The 25423-nt window shown below is 39.8% G+C and overlaps 1 protein-coding gene across 1 annotated transcript; it reads right to left on the bottom strand.

The window, feature by feature from the left end:
- Positions 1-1580: 1580 nt before the first annotated feature.
- Positions 1581-23404, bottom strand: ret (ret proto-oncogene receptor tyrosine kinase). Its single transcript, XM_062429966.1, has 20 exons — positions 23098-23404; positions 10407-10652; positions 9861-10148; positions 9513-9751; positions 9138-9333; positions 8844-9043; positions 7598-7880; positions 7200-7331; positions 6645-6755; positions 6415-6528; positions 6030-6274; positions 5794-5941; positions 5568-5675; positions 5272-5486; positions 5070-5192; positions 4904-4974; positions 4523-4660; positions 4259-4358; positions 3406-3553; positions 1581-2564 (listed from the first exon to the last, which is right to left on the bottom strand). The coding sequence occupies exons 1-20, from the start codon at positions 23162-23164 to the stop codon at positions 2407-2409; spliced, it is 3330 nt and encodes a 1109-aa protein (XP_062285950.1). The 5' UTR covers positions 23165-23404; the 3' UTR covers positions 1581-2406.
- Between the last annotated feature and the right edge of the window lie 2019 nt (positions 23405-25423).

The following is a 25423-nucleotide window of genomic DNA, read 5'->3' as shown; positions in this document are numbered from 1 at the left end:
TGGGAAGGTTACTTTGGAAATATAATGTTACAGATGACTAGGCCTAGTTACCCTATTTAAAATGTAATAAGTAATGTAACTATTTAAATTACTTAAAGTAGTGTAACTTATTACATTTGATTACTTTTTAATTTTCTAATGACTGTTTTCAACTGTTGGGGTAAGTGTACTCATTAAGCCCACCAAAATCTAAAATCAGGTGTTCTTTATGGATACTGACATGATTTATAAGGGAGATCATTTCTTATAAAGCAAGATTTATCTCTCATTTGAAAATGCATGTTAAATTTTAAAAAATGAGGGGGAAAAACCTGCTCCTGAACAAAGTCTTAAAGGTCTGACTTCAGATGTAACCCCCTTTGTAATCATCAACATTTTCATAAGTAACTGTAATTTAATAGCTACACATTTTTTCTCAGTTACTGTAACATATTACAGTTACATTTATTTTGTAATTAGACAACGTAACACTTTTACATGTAACTAGTTACTCCCCAACACTGTTAATAACATAGAACACATAACTTAAAGAAAATAATAATAAGCGTTAAGATGGAAAAAGTCCCCATATATTTCTTTTCTTCCTCTTATCACCTTTGTCATGTTTTGTGTTGGTTAACTGTTGAGACAAACCTCTTATCTGTAATGATACACTGGCTGACAACTTCTAAATTGAATTAACCATGAAGCGGACTCAATGAGACAGATTGCTTGTTCAATGTTTAAACATGGGATCTGTTGACACTATGTGGGGACTGGTGGGAAATGTTCCCATGAGGATCTATTTTTAGTCATTCTTTTATTTGTTTCCTTTATTCATTTCCATAAAGGGTGGCAGTAGTCTGGAGCATATCCAGCAGCAAGCAACATGTGGAAAGCACTGAGACACCAGGCTATCACAGAGCTATTTCAGTCAATATTTCACACAGATTTTCTTTATTTGACATATGTTTTGTTAGTGTTTCAGTCACAAAAGAGTCAACCAGCTGATACAGAGTTACTTATCTATTGTTATCAAGACTATACCATGATCAAAGTCCTAATATAGGAAGAGAAGAAGAAGAAAGGGATAAGAGATGTCATTTTTATTACACATATTTTATGTTTTATACCATAACTACTATCGTCCCGGTGGTGTTTTCAACCTGCTTACCATCTATTATCCTTTAAATTTAATGTTATAATTAATTTTTTTTCTAAATAAGCTTGTTACTTACAACCAGAAGGTTAAGTGAAGCAGATTGGAGACTCAGTGCAAATGTGCAAATGGGAAAGGCACATAGTGTAGCTGTATGCCAGTTATGACATTTTGCATTATAATTTGCATATTGCATTATTCTGCAATATAGAATATCAACATATCAATTGGCTACTGTGGAATAATCTAAAACTACTGCTGAAAATTAGAGTATATAATGAATATGAGCAGAACTTGAACTGAATCTAACCATTATATAATGACATTAATAAAAGGTTATTCACATAAATCAGCCAAGCATTGTAAAAAATAAAAATAACACTTTTTAGGCACTTTCTATCTCCATGGTTTCACAACAGACATGAGTTGGACAGACATACTGCACATTTTTAATGTTTATTATTAATTGGAACATAATCAAATAACATAACAATGATAACACTCATTAGTTTACATAATCATACATCTTTCCCACAAAGATTTCCATGACAGTGAATGAAAAAGTGAACTGTAGTTTGACAGGGGACATGATCACAATCTACATTAAGTTTCATGTCCTTATACTGGAGTAGCACTCATGAGTTGATATATTTCATGTAAAAAACTAAAACAAACCCAAGAACAAAGCAAGAAAACCGTTCACTCGACATGTCTGTGTTACTTTTCTTTGGTAAGAACAGTTTTGAAACATCATGTTGGGAAAACACAAAATGGGTCTTTGACATTGTGAGGTGCACAATCCTCTGAAGTACAAACTTTACATTTCCAGAACAAGTTCAGCATTTTCCTTTTTGTCCCCTCAATCCCAGCTGTCTACAACAGGTGATGGTAAAGATGTCCCCTTTAATTCCTGGGCTGGAACACGATCTTCACAGTCGCACATTAATAATTGGAGGCTATTGTAGAAGCGGCACAGGCACTTAAAAGACATTGACACTGACATACAATCTGGTACAATAGTCATGCAGTGATACAAACTTGGCCAACATGACCGTGAGGTAATAATTAACATACTGAAGAGCTGAATGAAGCATGGTCTATGTTGATCCAGCTGGTTTTGCAGCAGAAAGACCCCAGTTTTAAACGCTGAATACCCGTGCAACAGAAATAAAGGGGAACCAACTTTAGCATCAGATTGTATATGTACAGTCTCATAGAAATATACACATCTACCGATTAGTCATCTTTTCTACAGTGTTGGTTTGTCTTTAGCTATCAAGCTTGTCCACAGCTTTAGCAGGTGAAGGCAAAGCCATCCAGTTTGCATAAACACTATCATTGGCATATCTTGTAAAGACTGGATTAGTGGCATCATGTCTGTTGAGTGGTACCGGGCTCTTCTCAGGCCAGTTCGGGTATGACATGCCTAAAAATGAGAACATATCATTTTTCTGCACTCAGTGAAAGACAAACAGCGTGCAGACAGTAAGGCTCTAAAATCAAACTCTGTAGTGCCGATCTCTGACGAAAGCCCTGATTTGACCCTTAAAAGTTTACGTTTATGGCTTTGTATATAAGTGAGAGATCATACTTTTTTTTTTTTTTTAATAACATATCAAGGCTATAATGTTGCTTATGCCCGAGAATTTAACAACAAATGAGAGTCTATATCTATATATGTTCTTTACTTATAACCAATGTCACCCAAGAGTTGGATTCAAAAGCCTTACTGTTCCTCTGTTCAGCACTGTGGAATCATTATAGATGAATAGCTTATATACATTAGAAAGTCACGAAATTTAAGACAATCTGGAAATCAAACCACAATGAGTGATCGATTCAGCGAGGACCTGTTTCAAATGTCACACTGTTTCCCTCAATGCAAACAAATATAATGAAATGACATGGGAGTATGATGGAATGAGAAATTGAGCTATGTACAAATGAAGTGAAGCGTGAGTGTGAACTGTATAAATTAGGATGAAGGGTATATCCAGTATTTACAAATGGAGCATTTTTTGGTCAGCATTCATGTACATTAGAAGCAGGTCCAAATAAAAACCAAAAAATGCAAGACACAAGATCTTTTTTTGTCACTGAGCCTCTCATTTACGATGAAATGGGAGATATGACAGCATTAATCAGCGAAAGGCATGCCTAGATCACAGTCACACACACTTGACTACGGAAAGCCAATCACAACTTGCCAAAAAAGAGAGCTTGTGTGCCCTGCTTCTAAAATCTAGTAAATGCATGGGAAATTCTACCATAGAGCTTGTTTTCAATCCATGTGGAGGGGAGGGTTCGAGGGAGAGGGGCGTTATTACAGTCCACTAGTGGTGTGTCCTCTTCAGAGAGGGTGTCGTCGTACAGCAAGGCGTCGGCTGGCGTGGAAGCCGCCAGGTCCAGGTAATCCTGACAAGAGCAGATGAAGATGTGATTAGGGTGATTACAGAAAAGAGGAGTTAAGGCATGCAAAGGCTGAGTGTGCTTATGCTAAAGGTGAGACACATGCAGAAAGAAATGTGCGGCCTTACTTATTGACTTGACCTGTACACTGACTCTTTCTGATAAAACTAGCCTGCTGTATTTTGGGATGCCTGCATTCCTCTGTCCTTAAAGGCTTCTTTATATAGCCTCCCTTTAACAGCAGGAGCCTGACTGGTATGCTCTGTGATTATACTCTGCAAGGCCACATTTTAGGATTGCTCTTTAAGGGCTAATTATGGTATATAAAGGGTTTGGGAAGAGTGATAGATCATAGAGTTGAAGCAGTGTGTGTGTGTGTATGGCTCTAAACAGCAAGTTGACAAGAGGACATGTTGTCCGGCCAAAACGATACAGCGCTCATTTTTTGGGCCAACTGCAAATCAAAGAGAAGAGGAAAGCAGAAATCTCTAACTTCCCACTGCCAGATCTCAATGATTTAAGTTTTTGTCCTGTAATACTATTTTATATTATGTGCTTAATATACATCGCTTTTTATATTTTGTTACTATATCCTATGTCATATTTATTGACAGTTTTTAAACATCTTAAATCTTAATTACTACCCCTTACTTCTTTCCTGTGGAAGAACATGAATCACCTATCATGATTTATTGGATAGCTTCACCATACCCGACTTTTCACCATCATCTTTTCCAGCTCTTTGCTGATGTCTGAGAATGTCGGCCTCTTGTCTGATTCTTGTTTCCAACAACGTAGCATGAGGTTATACCTGCAGAAAGAAACATTTTTTTTACATTGGTTGAAGTAAGTATCATTTAATTCTCCCAGTAGAGAGTCATTTTCCATGGCTGGCTGTCTAAATGTGGTGGAGGTGAGTTATTGCGCTCAGCAGAAATGAGGAGATGCTGTAAAGTAAAACAGAGTAGAGCTCACATTTCCTCCGTGCAGTTCTCTGGTCTCTCCATCCTGTAGCCGGTCTTCAGGAGGTTAAACAGGCGTTCAGGAGCAATGCCTGGGTATGGATTACCTCCCAGTGTTACTATCTCCCACAACAGCACACCAAAGGACCAGCTGGAAGAAAACACAAGAGCTCATAAGAATATTTTAATAAGCAGTGAATGGAATAATCTGTGTAACTGCTTAAAATAATAGTTTAACATTTTGGGCAATACACTTATTTCCTTTCTTGCCGAGAATTAGATGAAGAAATTGTCATGTCTGTATCCATCTTCTCATCTAACGCTCAATAAGAAAACAATTAAGCATGTATCCCAAAATGTCAAACTATTCCCTTTAAATGACGACTGTACTCACACGTCACTTTGTGTTGTGTAAATGTGATCAAACAAGGACTCTATTGCCATCCATTTTACAGGTATACGGCCCTTGAAAACAGTGAGAGAACTTGTTGTTAATTTTGTACTTGAAAGCTTGTAGAAAATGCACCAAAATGAGTAATTTTCTGTCCCTATTTCTTCACCTTGCTCCTCTTAACATAAGAGTCCTCTTCATACACATCTCTTGAAAGGCCAAAGTCAGAGATCTTCATCTTTCGTCCTTCAGCCACGAGGACATTTCGTGCTGCCAGGTCCCTGTGGACAAGCTGTCGGACCAAAATACTCAATTTGAATGCCTTTTCTTCACAAACGGTAATAAATACCTCCAAGTGAAAAGACGCATACCTTCATTTCGGCCAGGTATTGCATGCCTCTTGATATCTGCCATGCAAAGGAGATCAGATCACCCATTGTGAGTGCCCTGTCGTCTGGGTTCTCCAAGTAGCTGGAGTTTCGGTTGGCGTCTCTTCCCATGTAGCTTGGGCCAACTTTCCGGCTCTCACGCAAGAAGTTGCGGAGTGACCCATACTTGGCATATTCCACGATGAGGTACAATGGACCTATTCAGAGAAACACAGCTTAGACTCCATCTGCAACACACATGCCCTGACCGAGGATTGCAGGAGGACCTAAAGTCTTACCGTCCTGGCTGCACGCTCCATACATCTTTATGACGTGCGGATGGTTGACTTGCTTCAGTAAAGTGAATTCTGACAGCAGGTCACGCAGCTCACTATGTGAGGCGTTTTCTGTAATGGAGGAGAAGAGGGGATTGAAATGATGAAACCATTCATCTACTCGGACAGTCACTCCTCATATATCACCATCACTTCCCAGTTTGTCTGCTCTTTGTTTGGCTCGTCTTACCTTTAAGCATTTTCACAGCCACAGTGGTGTAACCAGCTTTTCCTTTCAGCCTGAATGCCGTTGCCTTGACAACTTTCCCAAACTCTCCTTCTCCTAAAGTCTTGCCAAGCACCAGGTTTTTACGAGGAAATTCCCACTTTGGATCCTCCTGTTGAAACAACATAATGTCATTTCTGACTTCTCAATTGGCCCAATGTACTACTGTAAAAGAAAAGTACGTCACAGGAGCAGCTTACAGGTATTTTGAAGGTGTCTGTCTCGATGGATTCCTGTGAGCCTCTGCGTAGGTTGTTAGCAGGGAAGCTGATCGGATAAGCCTGAGCCGGCCGGCGGAAAGTCATCTCAGCCGATGCTATCGGGGGCTTGGGTGAGTTCTTGTGGTACCGGTGGATGAAGTATGAGGACAGGAGGATGGAGACGATGAAGGACAGGAGCAGAGCCGTGGCAATGATGGTCTTACACACATCGTCACATATCACCTCTGGAGGGGACAGAGTAGAGGATATTGCACAATACTGTCATTTTTCAAGAGCACCCCTGATTTATTCTTGAGACGACAGGAAGTATGATTTCGGGAAGGCAGCATTTCAGTTTATTACAGAGATTTTTGTAATGACTCACCTTCTTCATAATCCAGCTCACAGAAACATTTCTGAGAGTAGCAGTAGCAGGTTCCATGGCCGGCCTGGATGCCGTTCCTCAGGCCTCGTTCATGACCTCCGATTACAGGTTCCTCTTCATGGACAGAAAAATGCGAACACAGTCAATGCGACAGTCAGTTTTCCATCTTTAAATATTGGCAGAAACCCATCAGGGTCATTTTAAAAAAGCAATGCATTGTTTTTTCTTACTTGTGCAATCTTGTGGGCATATTGATGCATCTTTGCTTTCAACAGCATCACAAAAGCTGTCTGGACAAGTTCCCAGGTCAGGGGAGCAGGTCGAGTAATTTTCAGATATTCCTGGAATATGAGCACAAGGGAGAGAAAAGTGTTAACAGGAAAACAGAACCAGATGACAAACCACATGCGCACAGATTAATAACTACACCACTTTTGTTTTACTGTCACAGTTTTGCTCGTCCCGATGTAGGAATTACACGCAGCATGTAGCAGTTTAAATCAATACATCCATGTGCTGTTGCCATCATATGGTGTTGTTCGAACTTGTGTTTATCATAATTAAGACCATATTTTCCCGACTGTTGTTACTTCCTGTTGCACAAAGGATGTTAATGAAAAGGATGCACATGCTGGATCTGGTCAATGTATCTGTTTCACCACCACTGAAGAAAACATGTTCCCTGTGAGGATCTCATTTGTTTCTAGTTCAACTAATCTACAGTCTCATCATTTAATTAAAAAAACATTCATTGATCTTAAATCTGTTACATGGTGTATACGCACCTCTCTCTGTGCCTTGCCTCCACTGGCATCTCCCCGTCGTCGCCCCCAGGCCTCGGGCTGACTCACAGTCTCCTCGCCGTCTGTTTTCTGCACAGGACAGGAACTGCTGGCTCTCCTGACTGGCCTTGCTTGCTGTGTACAACAGTGCCAAAAAAACACATAACCTATTTATTAAAAGGCATCTGGGAGAGGGGAAAACTGTGGAGAAGAGTCAGCAGATGTGTGCCTGTTGAATAATGTAGGAATACATCTGTGCAACCCTGCACTGTCTTACTACTGCACTGGTTTACTACTATTATACTACAGAATTAAATCTAACTTCAGTAAGAAAAAACAAAAAAACAACACCTGTAAAATAGAAAGTAGACACTGTTATAGTATATTTGCAGGCATCTTACCGTCACTATCAAGTATGATGTGGATCTGAGTGCTAGTCTCCAGCTGTGTGTACTCTTCCTGGGCTATAACAATGTACTGCAGGTCTTTGCACTCAGGCCTGCGCAGTGCTTCGGTGTCATTCACATAGAGCAGTCCCCACATCTCATTGAGGGCCTGGGTGATGCTTATGGCTGCATAGCAGGACTGCATATCAGCAGACGCGTTCTTATCTGGCACCTCGAGCCGGTATGTGACAATGAAGCCATCAGCCTGCTGGCAGTTTTCCACACAGACTCTGCCAACCTGAGAAGGAAAAGGGTTGAAAAGTAAACATTTGAATGACAGTAGGTAATTTAAGTCAAAGGATTAGGCTACACAGTGAAACACTTTCATTGGTATCTTAGAGACACTGATTAGTGAATTGCAGGTGCTTAGCCAGCAGGTGGCGTCTTTCAGTATGTTCAAGAGTGAGTCATGGATTTTATCTATTAAAATGATTATAGCTCTTCTATTGTCCATAACATTTACCCTGTAAGACATTTCAGATTCAATCTTTTCCTTTTATGATAGCAAAACCCACTGCTGCATCAAACAACCTCAGATATGGATCCATTTTTTACCATCTGTTGACCTTTAGTGTCTTTTAAAATTGTGTATTAGGCTTATTATTTTTTTAGGTCCTCTGGTGGACAACTTTATTATCTTAAAACCTGTTGAACATGTTGACGTGATGCATCTACAGGTCAAGAGGCTTTTAGTGTGGGTTATTCTGTGTACTGAAAGCACCCAAACACATATTATTAGCATTTTCATTTATTTTCATGTGTGCGCTTTAATAGCTTTGCTTAATAATGTGATATACTGCTTTGAGTGTACTTCAATGAGAAACATTATTGTGCTAGTTCGACAGCTGATTCTTGACCATTAGATACAACATTTGAAAAAACAAGCTCAACTCAAGGCCCACTTACTCGCTTGTTCTGGAGCTTATGACCATATTACATAGTCTTCATCAGCAGATTAACTTGTCATCCTGTCAAGCTCAATTTTTGCAGTCAACATGGATGAAAAGTCCTGAAAGTGCTCCAGTGCTGAGCAAACTCTATCTGCTCCGTGAAGGTTGGAATTACAGGAACAAGTTAGTAAGTGGGCCTTGAGTTGAGATTGTTTTTCCAGTAGGATTTAACACTCACACTTCCTGCCAAAGTGTGGCTAGGTGATTCAAAACAGGGAAGTTGAATTTGTATGGTAAGTTGTCACAAGTACCTGTGCATAAAGAGAAGCCCTGCGTTTCAGTGCGAACATATGCGTGACGTTGGCGAAGCGAATTTGGACAGATAAGATGGTGACATTGAAGTGCAGCAACACTGTTCCCTGTAGACCGGGGTAGGTGGTGTCATTGACTAGGTAGTCCAGCTGCAGGGTGCGATTCTCAGTCGCGTACAAGTTCCTCTTGAGGACAAGATCTAAAGTCCAGGAAAAAACATGAAAATTATTCTTAACAGTAATGTATTCATAAAAACAGACCTGTCTCAGTAACACTTAGAATAGATCACTTACGGTAGTCGTGGACGGTTTCTCGAATGCCACCATAAGCAACTTTCTTTTCAGTGAAGGTGCCTTTTATGTCAAATGTGTCTTTTATCCATGGATCGCTGTTGAGCAAGGTTCCCACATACTTATTTTGACCCTGGTCTATGGAATAGATGGGGGTTAAATCCCTGTCAAAGACAAACAAGGTACCAAAGGAGCCACCCTGGAGAAAGACAGGACAGAGAGCAATTTGAATTGTTACATACATGTGTCTCTAAATGTGCACCACAACATCTGTATATTTACAGTACCAGTCAAAACTTTTGACATACTTTTGATTAACAACACTAACAACATATTAAACAAAATTGATGAGAATCATTCATCAATTAGTCTTCTCACCTTTGTCCGATTGTAGCTGATGACAATATCTGCCGTGTCTGTTCCATTCACATATGGTGCGTTATCATCCTCATCGTTGACAAAAACATCCAGTGAAGTTTCCACCTTGGTGATGAGCGTCTCTGTCCGAACTGTGCAAACCAGCAGTAGCCTATAACGTTCACTCTCCTCTCGGTCTAAAGGAGCCGTCACAATCAGCTCTGTGGTGTTCTCATTTACAGCAAATGGTGCTGGTGTGTCTGCAGCCGAAGGGAAACACAAAAAGCAGGTGAGTGTGTGTCTAAAGCCATAAAACATTTGAAATATACTGAGTAAGAAGCGGTATGGGTGTAATTTAATGTCTCTAACCTGACTCCACGCTGTAAGAGATGGTGTAGTTGGGGCAGATGTTGAGTCTGGTGAGACGTCGGAGTTGCCGCAAGGCCCCGGGGAACCTGTTCTCTGTGATGTGGGGGTTGGAGGCGTCTTTGTGAGGGAAGCACAGTTCCTTCATGTCTGTCTGAGCACACTGCGGTATTGTGGCATTGACAAAGTCCAGGGTGATTCGAAGGGCGCCTCTGCACAGGGACCTCTTGGTGAAGCTAGGTAACACCATGGCATGCAGGTCCAACTTCGTCACAGACCATGAATTTTGATCTGATGAGATGCAGAACAAAAACAAAAACAAAGAGGCATTTTAATCTCAGGCAGTGCTAGTCCTGATGACTGAGCTCTTTTTTTTGCTTGTATGCAATTACATTATCATCTTAAAGGCAGAAACCTGAACATGGAGCCAAAGCATTATTAGTATGCAAAGAGTGTAAACTCATTTACTCTCATGTGTAGAGGATACCTGGCAGCGTATCACTAAAATGGGACCATATATTACTATTAAAAGGCTTGTATCCAACTCACTTAGCAAAGCAAAGTCGCTCTCCTCTAGGGTTTTGTTCAAAGATAGTATCCCGGTGTTGACATCCAGGCTAAACCAGGAATTGAAGGACGGTCCTCTGAAGGGGTTCGTCGAGCACAGGTAGTAATGTGGCTGCTCAGAGTCATTGTCCAGCATGGCGTGGATCTGGAGGATCGGCGTCCCTGCCGTCTGGCCAACATAAACCGTCTCAATGTACTTCTTCTGAGGGAAGTATAGCGCTGTAGCTCCTGCAGAGAGAAGACATGAAATCGCCAGATGTTTAAAAACAGGCAACCAAGTGAATGACAGGGGGATCTGGTTATATTACTCTCAAGGAAAACATTGTGGTAACAGAAAAATGAGGCTTGACATTACTGCTGAGACCCTGTCTTATTACAGAGGAGGATAACAGCAGTTATCAGACATCTCTTTCAGGATATTTAACTGTGGCAACAATGCCCACTAAGAACGCTGTCTAGGCACTGAATGAAAATTAACATATACATGGAATATGACAGATTCATTTTATCCCCCTTTCCTCTGATCTTTCATCTCTCCTGTTCACGGAAATTGAAAGGAGGGCTCAAATGACACTTATGCAGCTCTTTTAATGAATTTCTCATGTGGTCAATAACATGTGGTTTCCGATTCTCCTTGTGTTCACCTTGAGAAGTTTAATTACAAGGGATAACATGATATGGAAGAGAAATGAATCATTACCTGCCAGAGGGTGTGTGTGGTGGGGTAATCTATAAAGAGCTAAAGCAGGCTGTGTGTTTTACAGGAAAATGGAGATGTGAGTGTTCCTCCTGTAATTATATCCCTGTTATGTTCCTCTTTGACGACGGTAGGCGACCATTTAGGGAGCGCACTAATGTCATTAGCAGACAGCAAAACTAGATTTTCTATTTCTGTTGGTGCAGTTGAGGCCTCGGCTCTGGTTTCAGACATTGATTTAATTTAGCGGGGCTTGGATGACAGGAGGCTGAACTGATGGATAAAATGAGGCCGTCCTTCCTGAAGGATGGAGATACACTCAGGGAGGCTGCAGTGCTTTTTATTAAACGTGTTCCTGAGACAAAAACAAACAGCGAGCCACTTGTTTGTTCAGCCTGCCGGGACGATGGGAGTCAGTTTCATGGCTGTTTAGATCCTGGAGATAATGATCTATTTCCTAAATCTATTGCAGACAAATCAGAAACATTCATGTTCTTGCTTGAAAATAGTTTCCTGATTAAGACCTTATGTGTCTCAGCTTTTTGATACAACAGAAAAGTGGTTTCTTATTTCCTCGGTTAATGTTGTATGAATCATCTATGAATGTGTGTGCAGATTTATGTACAGTATATGTGTTGGGATATAGCAGGGGGGGATGAATGTTATGTGGTTATCTGTATGTTTCTGTGCGGAATAAGTACAGTGACAACACATTTCCTGCGGCACAATAACTGATTATCCATCTTTCTATGTTTTGAGCACAGTTAAGTGTTAAGATGTGTTAGATGCCACATGATTTTCGGATTGTGTTGCTGAAAGAAAAAATCACTAATGAATCACAACTGCTCAAAGGGAATATCAACCCAGAAAGATAACACAGAGGCAAAAGAGTGATTGGCAAGCCTTTTAAAAAAACACTATAATACTTCTTATTTACATCTTTAAATGGTGTAGGTGATGAGTGGACACTTTCAAAAAAGCAACCACTGTAATTTATCGATTTTATGTTTCCTTAGATATTAACATTCATATAAGAAAACATTTTAAAAGATGTGCATCCTTCCATGTGCAGGAGTGGATGTGGTGTGCAGCCATCATTAAAATTAGGTTAAATACAAGGAAATGTTTGTTTCTGCCTGGCCTGGATAGTACAGGATGTCATTCAATGTGAATTTTGTAATGTTACCAAGCTTTAGAGATCCAGCTGTGGATGCCAAACCAGAATTAGGGACTATGAAAATAAGATTCAAACTTTCCTCTTCAGTTAAACTAAAAGTGCAAGGAGTGGTTTCGGCATTCTTCTTTTTAATTTTTTTTAATGTGGATAAATACCGTCATTATATTAAAGTTTGTCTCCCTCACTTTTAAAGCTACTGGGAAGTCATGATGGAAAACAAACTGGTTCAATGATGGTGGGTATAACTACTAACTGTTTATTACTAGAACTGCTTATTTAATGTTAATAACTACCACAACACAGTATAGGAAAAAAGGAAACAAAGTGAAAGACATTATACAATGTGTAGGTCTCTTGGATGTATTGTAAGAGCTCTTATAATACATCCATGGTAGGTCTAATTTATACCTATTATGGCCATTAGAGGGAGCCATTATCTTTCTGAGTGAGGCCCAAATCTGTCAGAGTGGAAAACTGCAGCTTAATCATGATCACAATTTATTGTTAGACTGATGTCTGCACTAATTTAACAAAATGCTAAACATCCTAGGTTTATATGTATTTTTAACAAGCTAGAAAAATCCACTTTTTTCTTCAGCACTAAAATTAATAAATAAAAATGTTTTCTTATATACAGAAATCTGACACGTGACACCGTCATAAATCAAACAGACCAGATGACAGCAGCTCTACAAATAAAACTACAGGGTCCAACGTGTTAACCAGTGGGAGCTGAACGTATTTATGAATGCTAACCTTGGCTTGAAGCCACAGTGGCTGGACCCCATGCAACACAATTCGTTTATATCATTCAAAATTCAATTTCTTTCCAGGACCGAAGCCAACAGAAAGCAAGCAGTTTATATCAAAACTAATTAATTGAATGGATCAAGCAGGCCTCTCCAAGCAAATGGCATCTATGGTCTGTGATGCCATGATGACCATTTTCAGAGGCATGACTCATTACCATCCCTAAATGATGCACAAGAATGACAGTAACACAGATTGTAATGATGTTTCACCTCTGACCATGCAGGGTTAATGACAGGAAAATATTAAAAGATGCAGTTCTTGTTTAATTTCTGTGTTGGGACTGCTGGGAAATTCTTACTTTGAGACCCTGACATGTAGATGAGCAATAAGCTGTTGTTTGGAACAGATATGACCTGACATAACTCAATGTGTGCAAACATTACCATCATAAACAGGCTATTTACAGCCTTCAGACACCCATAAAACTGATGCTGGGCTGTCACATACAGTGTCATTTCTTCAAAAGCATGAGTAAGTAATTTTGCAAACAAAGACAATGTTTGAACAGGAGGACTCTTGTAGCAATCCATGTTTATAATAGATATCATTTACTGCTGAGTGGATAATGAAATTGAACTCAACGCTGAAGCAAGTGAAGAAAACCCCGCAATAACAGAAAAACGCCATCCTCTCCCTGGTTGTCCTTGATGAGTGTAGCCTCCATGAGTTCATTATGTCTTGTGTCTCATATTTTAACTGTGGAAGGACAAAAAGGACAGACGCTCATCTTAAAATCTGAAACCGTGGGGCTCAGCCAGCCACAGACCACAGTGTGTCTCGGACTGGTCTGAGCTGATAGGGTGGGACGCCCTCTCCGTTGTCCCAGACAGAGACGGGAACTCAATTAGCTCAATGCGTGCTTGGGCTGATAGATTTACCAGCTATGAGCTCATGTGCTGGAGTAACCCACCGGCTTGCTAATCTACCTCTGTGGAAGTCTTGATTAAACAAACCATGGATCCACACCTCCCACCAAGACGTCCTCAGTGAACATCACCGTCGACAGCATGGCAGGTCAGGAAAAGTGACTGTCGTATCTGCTCTATGATTCATTCCCTCGCTGATCTTGTTCCCAGACTGGCGCTCCAGCAGAAAGGGCTTAGCCCATGCAATGCCCTCCGTCTCCCAAGGTCAACGTACGCTGCATCTGCCCCTAGTAACGACCCATCGGAAAGGCCGTGTATCTGGCAGCAGACCAATCAATAACCGTACTAATCAACAGTGATGCTGATTGTTTTCCACTGATGAGGCAGACGGGGAGAAAGGCCGATGGCTGCATGTTTGCAATCATCCCTGTTGCACGTAATAAGGCCCCACTCTTTTAGGCGACGCTGCTGTCTACGTGCATGGCCATAGAAATATTACATCTAATGTATGGGTTTAATTTCACAGCCAGCACAACAATTTGGTCCATCAATATCCACACTTTCAAATAACCCATCATCTATTACAAAGTAGCTGCAGCCAGCAGCATTAAGGCACATTTCACCCAGTGATATCAAGGCGATATAAATACAATAAATATCATAATCACTCTGAAACCTATCATGATTACTTTACTCCCAAAGATGTAACAGTTATGGGAATCGTTCTCTTCAAGGATTCAATTAACTAAAAAGCTGCACATTGAGCCATAATTCCACTTATGAAAGCTATTATTGATCATGATGTTTTGAAATCTTTCCCTCTTGGTTTCCTGTGCCAGTATGCATGAATGCTTCATCATACAGTATCACACTGGATCCAGAAGGTAGATTTAATATAGCCTAGATTCATTGTGATGCTTTCAATCTCAAAACAATGAGGTTTAATAAGGGAAGAAAGTCATTTCCTGTCATGATGACAGTCATCAAACTTTTCATCAGAGTAGTGCGATATCTGATCATTGCCTGACTCAGTTTGGAGGAGGTAGTCAGGTTCGAGGTAGTTTAGTCAGTTTACCGTAGTGCATACCGTAACATAATAATCAATTACCCCATAATGTAATCCAATTATCCCTCAGAGAATACAAGAGCTGAGATCCAATGAAGCATGTTCATCAGTCATCAAGAAATCTAATAGAACATGTCCTTGGGGGTTTGTTGCAAGTACAAATTCAGTTTAAGAATTCCTGTGGGAATGACAGTGGCATCAAAAATTGAACATGAGGTACATCATACAGCTCCAGACTTTGAGTTTGACGCAAGACTCATTAGACTGCCTTGATAAAACATCTCTATTCTCATCAGAGCAGTACCAAAAAGTAATCAGATTCACTAATCAGATGCAGGCAGAAGACATTAGAGCCCATAGCAAGATGCAGTACTGTGATTTGTATTTACATTAATGAAGGTTTCAGTTTACTAGATGCTATCTTACCAGTGTTAACCTTTTTTACCTCTTTGATATTTCCCCTTACTAACAGCATTCCAAATAAAGAAGTCTCTACGAACATTAGTAGTAGAAACAAACCCACAAATAGTGTGCAGTCATGTTTACAGCTCTGTGAGGATGTACTTAAGACACAGTGGTGCTTTGTGTTGAATGCTAACATCAGCATGCTGACAGTGTTCAAAATGATGATGGTAATATACTTGTATATAGCAGTTATAATGTTTGCAGTGTCCACCATCTTAGTTTAGTGTGCTAGCATGCTATAAAACTAAAAAACAAAACACAAAGCAGGCTACTGTTTGTGCTGATAGGAATATCATTAGTTTCAGTAAATTTCAATGGCAGAAATTGGTGAGATATTTGAGTCTGGACTAAATGGTGGACTGACCACATGGCTAGGCATGTAGCTACAGTGTATGTTTAGGCTACCTGACACAAACTTCATATTAAATATTACTGTCATTGTATCAAGAGGTCTGTCATGCGAACAAATAAAAAAAATAATTCCAATAAATTAAATATAATTGTGGGACTCTCTTTCCTGAGCTGTATCTTATTGTGCTACTAGTCTCTGCACTGCTTGTCATGTTCTTTGTCACCACATCAGGTTTCACTGTGAATCTGATGGATAACATTATAGAACAAAGGGAGGGAAGCTGCTTTGTGGCGGGGGATGGAGGGTGCTGAGTTTCTTACGCTGGCAGGTGGAGGGAGCAGTGAAAGGCTGGTGGAAAAATAATTTCCAGCATGTTTACCCACTTCAGTTAAGTGAAGGATCAAACAAATGGACATAGAGTGATGGGAACATTGTCTTTGTGACTAGAGGGCTTTACAGGGAATTAGGTATTAATTTTGAGCTTGTTACTTTATAAATTAGTTTTTCACTAGAGGGTACATTGAACCTTTAAACTCCAAAATAAGTTCACTCACATCCTGATCTGAGTCTGATACACCATGTGGATTCAAATGAGCTCTTTGTTTTGTAGTAAATGATGGGTCGAACACAGCGTGCACCACTAGGCAACTGGAAAATAACTTGTCAAGGCCCATGTGAAACGAGAGGGCTAAATGCCCCGAGGCCAAAATTTCAATCAATGTCTCCTTGTCCTTTCAACATAGCAAATTAGATTCTAACCATGCATGAGGAAGAAGTGTGACCCTGAACTGACTAGAGGATCAGGCAGAGAGCTTTGACAGGTAGGAGCAGCATCCATGCAACAGCAGCAACACCATGAGAGGTTGACACTAAGGCTTTTACCAACAGCAGTAATAATGAGCTGGGCAGTGTCCCTTAATCAGATATGACATTAAAAAAACATCGGTCCAGTTTGGTCAAAAACTTTACGAGTTGGTGTATTTTTGCCAATTTTTTGCTATTTAAAAAATGCAACATTTGGCAGCAGGAGGACCTATAATTGAAGTACAAACTGTCAAACTTTGAAAGCCTGAAACTGCTGCATCACCACTCTAATTCTGATAAAAGTTGGAGAGATGATGCACAGTTTTTACTGATGTCTGTGCTTTTGTCTATTAACTTCATGGCTTTGACTTTCTTTTTTTTTGTCTTGACATTTTTTCTGAGTTATACCAGTTGTTGCTTATTATCCATTTAGAGGCCAGGGAGTTTGGGGTGAGTTGGGTGGAGGGGAACCTAAGGCCAGATGTTGGAGTGGGAAAATGATTCTGTGGTTTTAGATCACATGGTGAGGCCTGTTTATAAAGCAATACACTGGGGGAAAAAAATCCCCAAAAATGCTAAATTAAAAAAGACACATTTCCTGCTTCGGACCCACTGAAAGGTGGGTTATAATCAGTAACAGCTGATTGGTTTACGGCTAAAAATCGCTTGTTTTTCTCCCTAAGACACAAAGAGATGTGATGCTGTTTACACAATATGATATAAAAGACAAACTCCTCAGCAAATAACTTGAAACATGATGTTTTCCAATTATACTAAGAGAGACGTAGTGACAGCAAGAGTGGACAATTGACAAGATTTATAATGCTTCCATGGGCAACACAAGACAGAAGCTTTACTAAATCATGTAATGTAATAAGGAACTAAATCAAATAGCAGCATGTATCAAATGAGATTTATTGGTCTGGTCCCTCTCAAAAGCAAAGATGCTGATGAAAATGATCGTTCTAATGCGAGGAGATGGAGGAGCAGCTAAAGGGACTGCAAACACGGCTTCCTCTGGGACGCAACAGTCATCACTGGAGATTACCACTTGGTTAAGGTTTCAAAGGTCAGATGGCAAAGCAGGGTCAACGAAACAGTAGCAAGGTCACGGCGTAAGGTAAACTGGTCGATGCTTTTATGTGAAAACATCTGTGCCTCTTCTTGTGGAAGTGATGGATTACATGTGAGTGTCTGTTAAAAGGATTTGGTTAATTTCGATAAAGGCTTTCATCAGGTTTGTCGAGTTGTTTAGTCGTGAAAGGTACCAGTGAGTTTGAACTTTAAAGATTTTTTTTTATCTTTGCAAAGCTGCCAACCCACAGTGTAGGCCCTCATCAATTCTTTAAACTAGTCTAATCATTAGCCAGGCTCCAAGTTGTTTCAGTACGATCTCCAAATGCACACCAAAGTCCAAAAGCTTTCCTCTCACATCAAAAATTCAAATCTTATCAAAACCATGACTAACCAAAATATTTTAGTGCCTTGGAACTTGCTTGCTAAAAACACTTTTACATACTCTATAATCTTTAACTCCAGAAGCAAAGAGGTATTCCAGCCTCCAATTCACTATGATTTATGTCTTGAACTGTCTTCCTTCTTCTACTTTTCCTCTAAGTGCAGGGTAACGTCACATTTCTGCTAGCCACATTTTAAAATGCTGATCACTCTTATAGTGAGCGCTGATTGCCAATTTCCTTTGTTTGATTACCTCAGCAAGAAACACTAAACTAATCAGTAACCTGTAATCTGGAGCAGTGACAATGTGAATAACCACATTTACTTATTGCATCTTTTGTTTTGTTTTATATCCTAAACAAATATTGCACCATTGCTCAGAGTCTAACCAATATGAAAACATTTGAATGTTAATGAATGCATATCATGCTTCACATAGTTCATATTAGAGTTTATGGAATACATCAGAACATAATTTAATCACTTAGAAAATGAACATGGATGCATTTACATACTTAAGTTTGATAACTTCCTTAAAGAGCTATATTGCACTTTTTATATTGCATTTTAAACACAAACATAGACAAATCCAACAAAGTGGCCACAATAACTGAATATAACTTAGATCCCTAAAACATCTCATACAGCAATATGTTATACTCAAAGATAAGATTGCACACAATCACACAAACATGTTGAGGAAAATGTCATGGCATCTGTGTATGTAAATGTATAAGGACAGTAATGCAGCAACTAAACATCTGGGGCCAGATGCATAAACGATGGGTACACACAAAAAAACATGCACACTCCATTTCACACACATAAACTGGTATTTATAAACACAGAATGTGTGCTACTCACGCACCCTTCAGACCAGCGGACACGTGTTATTTTTCTAAAGCGATCTGAAGGTGATGTGATGAGGTGTAGATGACATATAAAGGTGAGAAACGGAAACCAAACGTTGTTTTTGTAAAATTTGAGTAGATTTGTAAAAATGTCAATGAAGGGCACATTTATGTGCGTAATATTGATTAATTACTTTTATGTGATTGATTCGATTATTCGTTTAATCTTCACGAGTCAACATTTTATTTTTCTCTTAATATTCTTGTTTTATTTTTAGTTATGACAGGCCTTGTAAAAGTCAGTTTAGACATGAGCGCTATAGAGACTTATCATTGATTAAATTTCTGAGATCTCACTGCTGACGATGGTTTACAGTCCATGTGATGGATTAATGACATGGACGGTAAAGAGCCGCGCGCCGTGCGTAATGACAGCTGTTCTGCTGTTGGAGGACTTCGCCGGTGCAACACAATCGGTGAGACGGCACTCCTTCTTTCCCGTTTGTTTCGCTGACAGGTGTACTTAGACATCATGTTGATATGAAAACGGGTGGTTCAGGGCGTGTCTTCATATATTTAAGACTAATTGTGGGGGGGTAATGCTCTTGCACGTGCGCCCAGTTCCTCAACGACTGAGACTTAAAAAACAGAAACGTGTACACATAACTTTATAAATCTGACGAAAACAACGCATATGCATATTTCTGACTTTGTATGTATACACAGTTTTAGTTATGAATCTACAGAGTTTTATGTATCTGGCCCCAAGAGAGAAAAAAAGAGAAATAATCAAATAAAATAAATAAATTAAAAATATTTAGATTTTTAAAAAGTAAATTCAGAAAACAAAACACAAGAATAAATAAATAAAAATCAATAACAAATAAATATCCCATTTTTGTGACCAAAAAAAAAAAGCCACTTTGCCAATTTCAATAATGTAATGTCATTCCCTTTATAGGACCACTGTGTAAGATTTAGTGACATTGATTGGCAGAAATGGAGTATAATATTCATAAGTATGTTTTAATGAGTGTATAATCAGCTGAAACTGATAATCATTGTGTCTACATAGAGAGCAGGTCATCTTCCACAGAGGCCGCCATGTTTCACCGCCATGTTTCTACAGTAGCCCGGAATGGACAAACCAAACCCTGAGATTTTTCATGAGTTTTTCCAGCCACGTAGGTTCTCCTAGACTCCTGGAAGGGAGGGTGGTGGGTGGGTCTCTCTGGTTCTATTACATATGGAGATTTCCTGCACAAACTGCCATATTTCTTCCCACATTTTTTCATCTGTGAAATTGAAGTTGTTCCACATTTGTTGTAAATATTCACATTAAGTCATGTTACTGGCAAGGTTCAGCATACCACTGACCAAAAACAGATTTCTTGCCTCTGCTGAGGAGTACACATCCTATCTGTGAAGTCTGACAGTCAAAGAGGTGACTGCTTTGATTCTGAATAAAGCTACAAATTTGTATCCGGAGTGATTTCTGGGCAGACCATACTTCTATTGGAGCTGTTCATATTAAAGAATCACTCCTTAATCAAATTAATATCCCACAGTTAAAATTCCTCTGTCTCCCCAGATGTTAAATCCTCCATCTGATCAGGCTGGAGCAAAATCAATGCTACACTGTATGGGAGCCAGGGAAGACAGTGTTTTTGTGCGATCCTCTAGCTTTCTTAGTGCTTGCCAGGCTTACAGACTTGTTCTAATTAAGATGTTATTATCCACAACACTTTTAATTTTCCTCAAGTCTAAGGCAAATAAAAAAAAACTTGACTGGATAGTACCTGCTTTAAATGTTTCCAGATCCAGCCACGATGATTGTGGGTCATTATCAATGCACTCAGCTATGTAACGAAGCTGTGCAGCCAACCGATAGAGACTAACGTTTAGACCAGCTGAAACTCCCTTCTCCAAAGACATCTGTAACTCAGCCATTTTCAATCATGGTTTCCTTTGTCCAAAATAAACTAGACATTTACCCTTTTAATTGTTTAAGCGAATTGTTTAAACGATTAAGAAGTCTCAGTAGAATATTCACTCATATGTAAGGTGATCCTTTCCAACATAGAAAGTGGAAAAGATGTCTTACTTTTTTAAAAGATCATTGCTTCTAGAGATGGAGTGATCGAAAACCCCAGGTAAGTAAAACCTTTGAGCGACCATTTAAATAGAGATGGGGTGGGGCGATAAGGAATGCAAGACTTCAGAAAATAATTTTATACCCAGAAAATTCACAAAATTGATTTATTACCTCCAAAATAGCTCGTATAGATGTCTTTGGATTAGTTATAAAGAGTTAGACATCATTGGCATATAAGACTTTTTTGTGATCTTTTTCACCAAAAGAGCTTCTGGACATGGCTCTGTTGTTAATAATGTCAGGAGTCAAAGCATCCTCCAAAAACGAGACAAAATCATCAACTTGACCATATACAGCAAAACCAATTTGGTGTGTCATTCTGAGGGCAGTTTAAAGTCCGACCTGCAATCTAAACGTGTGTGTGCACTTGTACAACAGGCGATATTTTCCTAAAGAAAACAAACAGCCAGTGTTTGCCCAGAGATAGGAACAGCTGCTGCACACCTGCCCGCGGCTCGCTTCTTCTCCCCTCTGAACAAGTGTAGGTCTTTTGTTGCAACAAACAGGCAGGTGAGGGATGCCGGCGTGTACGTAGGGTGTAGATTTCAGCGCCCATTTAATTACCATCACGTCCTTGACATTCGAAATCGAACTGGACCAACTGTGCACATCTATAAATATCAGGGAGAAATGCCTGCTTCACTGACAAATCCTTGTAGACCAAAGCAGAGCTGAGATGTAAATGCATGCAGCGTATGACTGAGCATCATATACTTTATGTGTGATGTGACTCTACATCATACAGTCCTTGTGAATGATGAGAACTACAGAAAGCTGCTGTCACAATGAAAAATAATCAGAGGACATTACAAACAACTGTGGCACCTTAAAAATCTCATTAATCATTTTAACAACACTGCAGGAAACAGCTCCCTTGGGCGATTACGTCGGCCTGTAGTTTATCAGTAACTCCACTTTTGCAGACATGAAATAGCACTGACCCCTTCACATGAAAATGTACTCCTTCCTCACATCTAAATCCCACTCGAAGACAGTGACGACAATCTTACTTTTACACTCCACGACCCCGATGAAAGCACTGTTAAGACCACTTTAAAGTCCACTAACAAATTCAGGAATTCCACACAATGGCCTATATTTGTCCGAGCATCACATCTGACATGCTTGCTGCACACTGAGATTTGCACACTCCTGAGCTATGAGGGACACTTTAAATATAGACTGCATGGGAGGACAGTGTTGGTACAGTTGGGCTGTGGGATTGTGAATGGGATTATAATATTATGATATATGGCTGTATTCATTTGACTCCAGGTTCCACTGTGCCATACCACGCATAACAACCAGCACACAATGCAAGTATCACTTTCTGCAGCCTGACACAACGCTTGCATTGCGTTCGTGCCATTTCGGACACTTCTCGGACACTTCTCAGCCTCACAATATGTTGTAATAGAGTTTTGAACATGAGCAGACAATTTCAATGTGTGTTGCCATCTAGACTTAAGGTCATTGGCTCGGTTTGAAGCAGTTCAGAAATCTTTCCCTCTGTGCATTTCTCTTCATTTTCTCCTCTCTTGGTCTTTTTTCTCTCCCCCCATGATAGCAGTTTTACAATGAATCATACATTTTATGAATTTAAAGTGCATCCAAAACCAAACATATTTTAGTTGCTGTTGTGCTGTGCTGCTCATACAACAAGTCATTTCTGATTGAAAAGGAGAGCAAGAGAGGCAAGAGAGGAAAGAGAGGAAAGAGAGGAAGAGGGCTCTAAATAATAACTGATGCAGACAGATTATTAGAGAGTATTAGAAATGTTAAGAAAACACTTATTTATAAATAATTCATTTTTAAAATTTTAATAGCCTGGAGACTGGCATCTCCATCTTTTTTCAAGAAAGCCACAATACATTTGAAAGCATACTTTAGTGCATGCAAAGCCTTAAAACTCAACCTTTCCACCGGGTCTAACAGTGAAGCTGATGATGAAGCTGATGATGAAGCTTACCTTCCAGCAGCAGTGGCAGCAGCAGCACAGCGATGATTCCCCGAGAGAAACCACAACTTGACCCCATATTCGCGAACCATAAGTGAAAGTTTCTGAACGCAAACGCAATTGAAAAAAAAAGTTCCCTTGTAGAAGACAAAATGCAAAAAGTCAAAAATCGAAAATCGAAAAAATCAAAGCGATGAAAATAAATGCAGGAGGAAGCGAGTAAACCAGAGCGTGTCCTGCGGGCGGCCAGATGAAGTCCTCAGTGTCCCATAGACATGCTGCTGCGCTCGGCTCCGGTGGCTGCTGCTGATGGGCTGACTGGTTGGTTGGCTGGCTGGCCGATGGGTGGGGGGGTGGAGGTGGAGGTGTGGGAGGGAGGAGGTGGTGGTGGTGGTGGGGGTCACTGCTTCACTAGTCACTGCCCCGCCACTTCCGCAGCAGCAGCAGCAGGCAGCGCAGCATCTACAGGAAATTTAAGAGCATAATTTAACAGGAGGTCAGTCATCTCATTAACACTCTGCGGGGGAAAAATTATTAACAATTATCATTAAATGTGTAATGGTCCATTTTAAAGGTACAGGCGCAGTTTTTCCCACCCCCAAAAGGGTATCAGGTGTGTTCTAATGGCTTGTAATCATTTATTTATGCATTTTGAAATAGATGTGATCTCACATCCAGCATCAGTGAGTGAGATTTATTTACACTTATAGTTTAGACTTTTTTTAAAAGAGTCATTTGAAAACAGGTGTTCATGTGGAACAGCTTTAAATGAACTCCTGGGAGGTATTGCACTGGGTTTTTAGTTGAATGATGAGATGCATCCCAAAAAACACCATGTGGATTAATAACATTTCACAACTGTCCAGCAGACACCCGCAGTTTTTCTATCTGTTCATAGTTACCAGAACAAAACCAGCAAACTACTGGAAAAGACCAGCTGTGCCTCTCCCCGCTTAAGAAAGTGTGTCCGAAGCTGAAGGCTGTGTTAAAGTGTGGGATCTCTGTGTGACTGGATAGTGTGGAGTGATGCATTGCTGCAGCCTCGGGGCAGGACACCAGTCACTCACACAGCAATCGCTCTCCAATCAATGTCTCTGCATGTAGCGAAAAGCACTGGAGCTCACTGGGCTGCAGAGGGGACAGCAGGGGCTTCTCAGGAGCTCCAGTAACTCTCACTGAGTGGGGGAAAACATATTACCATCGCTGCTCTTATGATTGCACCTCTCCTTTTCAGTTTAGTCAATTCATCTCATTTATATCATAGGGAATATCATTGTGTACTTAAGTGAAAAGCTGAAATTACTAAAAGGAACTCCAAAGGCACAATGCAAAAGAAAAAAAAACTGGAATTCTTAACAAATTGTGCTGTTTACTCTTACTTTGTGCATCAATATATACAGTAACTCTTGAATAAAAGTCTCAGATACACAAAAATGTAATTATCTTTCTATTGCAAAAACAATATTTCAGTCTAAAAGCATGAATATCTGTTTCAAAGAATGTTATTGCTTACAGGAATAGGTCTTACAGTGCTCAATTTACTCAGTATATCATCCTATCTTCATGCCTGAAGACGTGGATGTTGGTATGTTTATAATAAATTACCCGTTAAGCAGATACTATATTAAAGTTTTCACTTACACTGTATGGGAAGACAAACGTAATTCTGTTGAGATAATGGGTATCATTATGTGATATAAGACGCTGAGTGGTTTGCATGAGAACATTGTATCTAGGATAAAGTTTCCATATGACAGACTATAGGTATCCTGAGACATAGGCTCAAAAACAATCAATAGGCACAAGGAAATGTGGTGGTGAACACATGGTATGTCAAACCACAGTGGTTTCTTATAAGCACTTTGAAAATGCTAGAATGACATGGAGTTCAGAGCAGTGCAGGATGTTTATCAGAAATTCAAACTGAAATATTAGCATAGTATTTCTCACCTCCAGTCTGGATATTCTAATGTGGATCCTTGCGGTCTTTATTATTAGCTGTTAGTTATATTCATTTGGTTTTGAACCCATCATGCTGCAGTTACAGTAAATCTCTCTGAATGAGTCAGCTAGATGCTTGAATTTAAATAAACAAAGAAGATACAAAACATATCTTAAGCCCTCTGTGGTGAGTATATATTGATTTAATTTTCATCTCATGAAAAAGCAGCAATGAATTTCCATTGCTGGCACTAGTTTGGGAAAGCAATTATAGACTTGAGTCTTATTCAAGAAGGCAGGATGCACCTACTGGGATTCAAACAACAACTTCTGCTCATAAGAGAATTACCAAAACCACTACACCATTTACGAAATGTTGTTACGGCTTCTGAGGAAT

The sequence above is a fragment of the Scomber scombrus genome, chromosome 12 (genome assembly GCF_963691925.1).
Source record: "Scomber scombrus chromosome 12, fScoSco1.1, whole genome shotgun sequence".
Classification (NCBI taxonomy): Eukaryota; Metazoa; Chordata; class Actinopteri; order Scombriformes; family Scombridae; genus Scomber; species Scomber scombrus.
This window is presented reverse-complemented; position numbering and strand designations above follow the sequence as displayed.

Coding starts and splice junctions, on each gene's coding strand:
- ret (XM_062429966.1), bottom strand. CDS start 23,164: ATGGGGTCAAGTTGTGGTTTCTCTCGGGGAATCATCGCTGTGCTGCTG. Junction 5,193..5,271: donor AATACCTGGCCGAAATGAAG/GTATGCGTCTTT, acceptor TTGGTCCGACAG/CTTGTCCACAGGGACCTGGC. Junction 4,975..5,069: donor CTTATGTTAAGAGGAGCAAG/GTGAAGAAATAG, acceptor ACTGTTTTCAAG/GGCCGTATACCTGTAAAATG.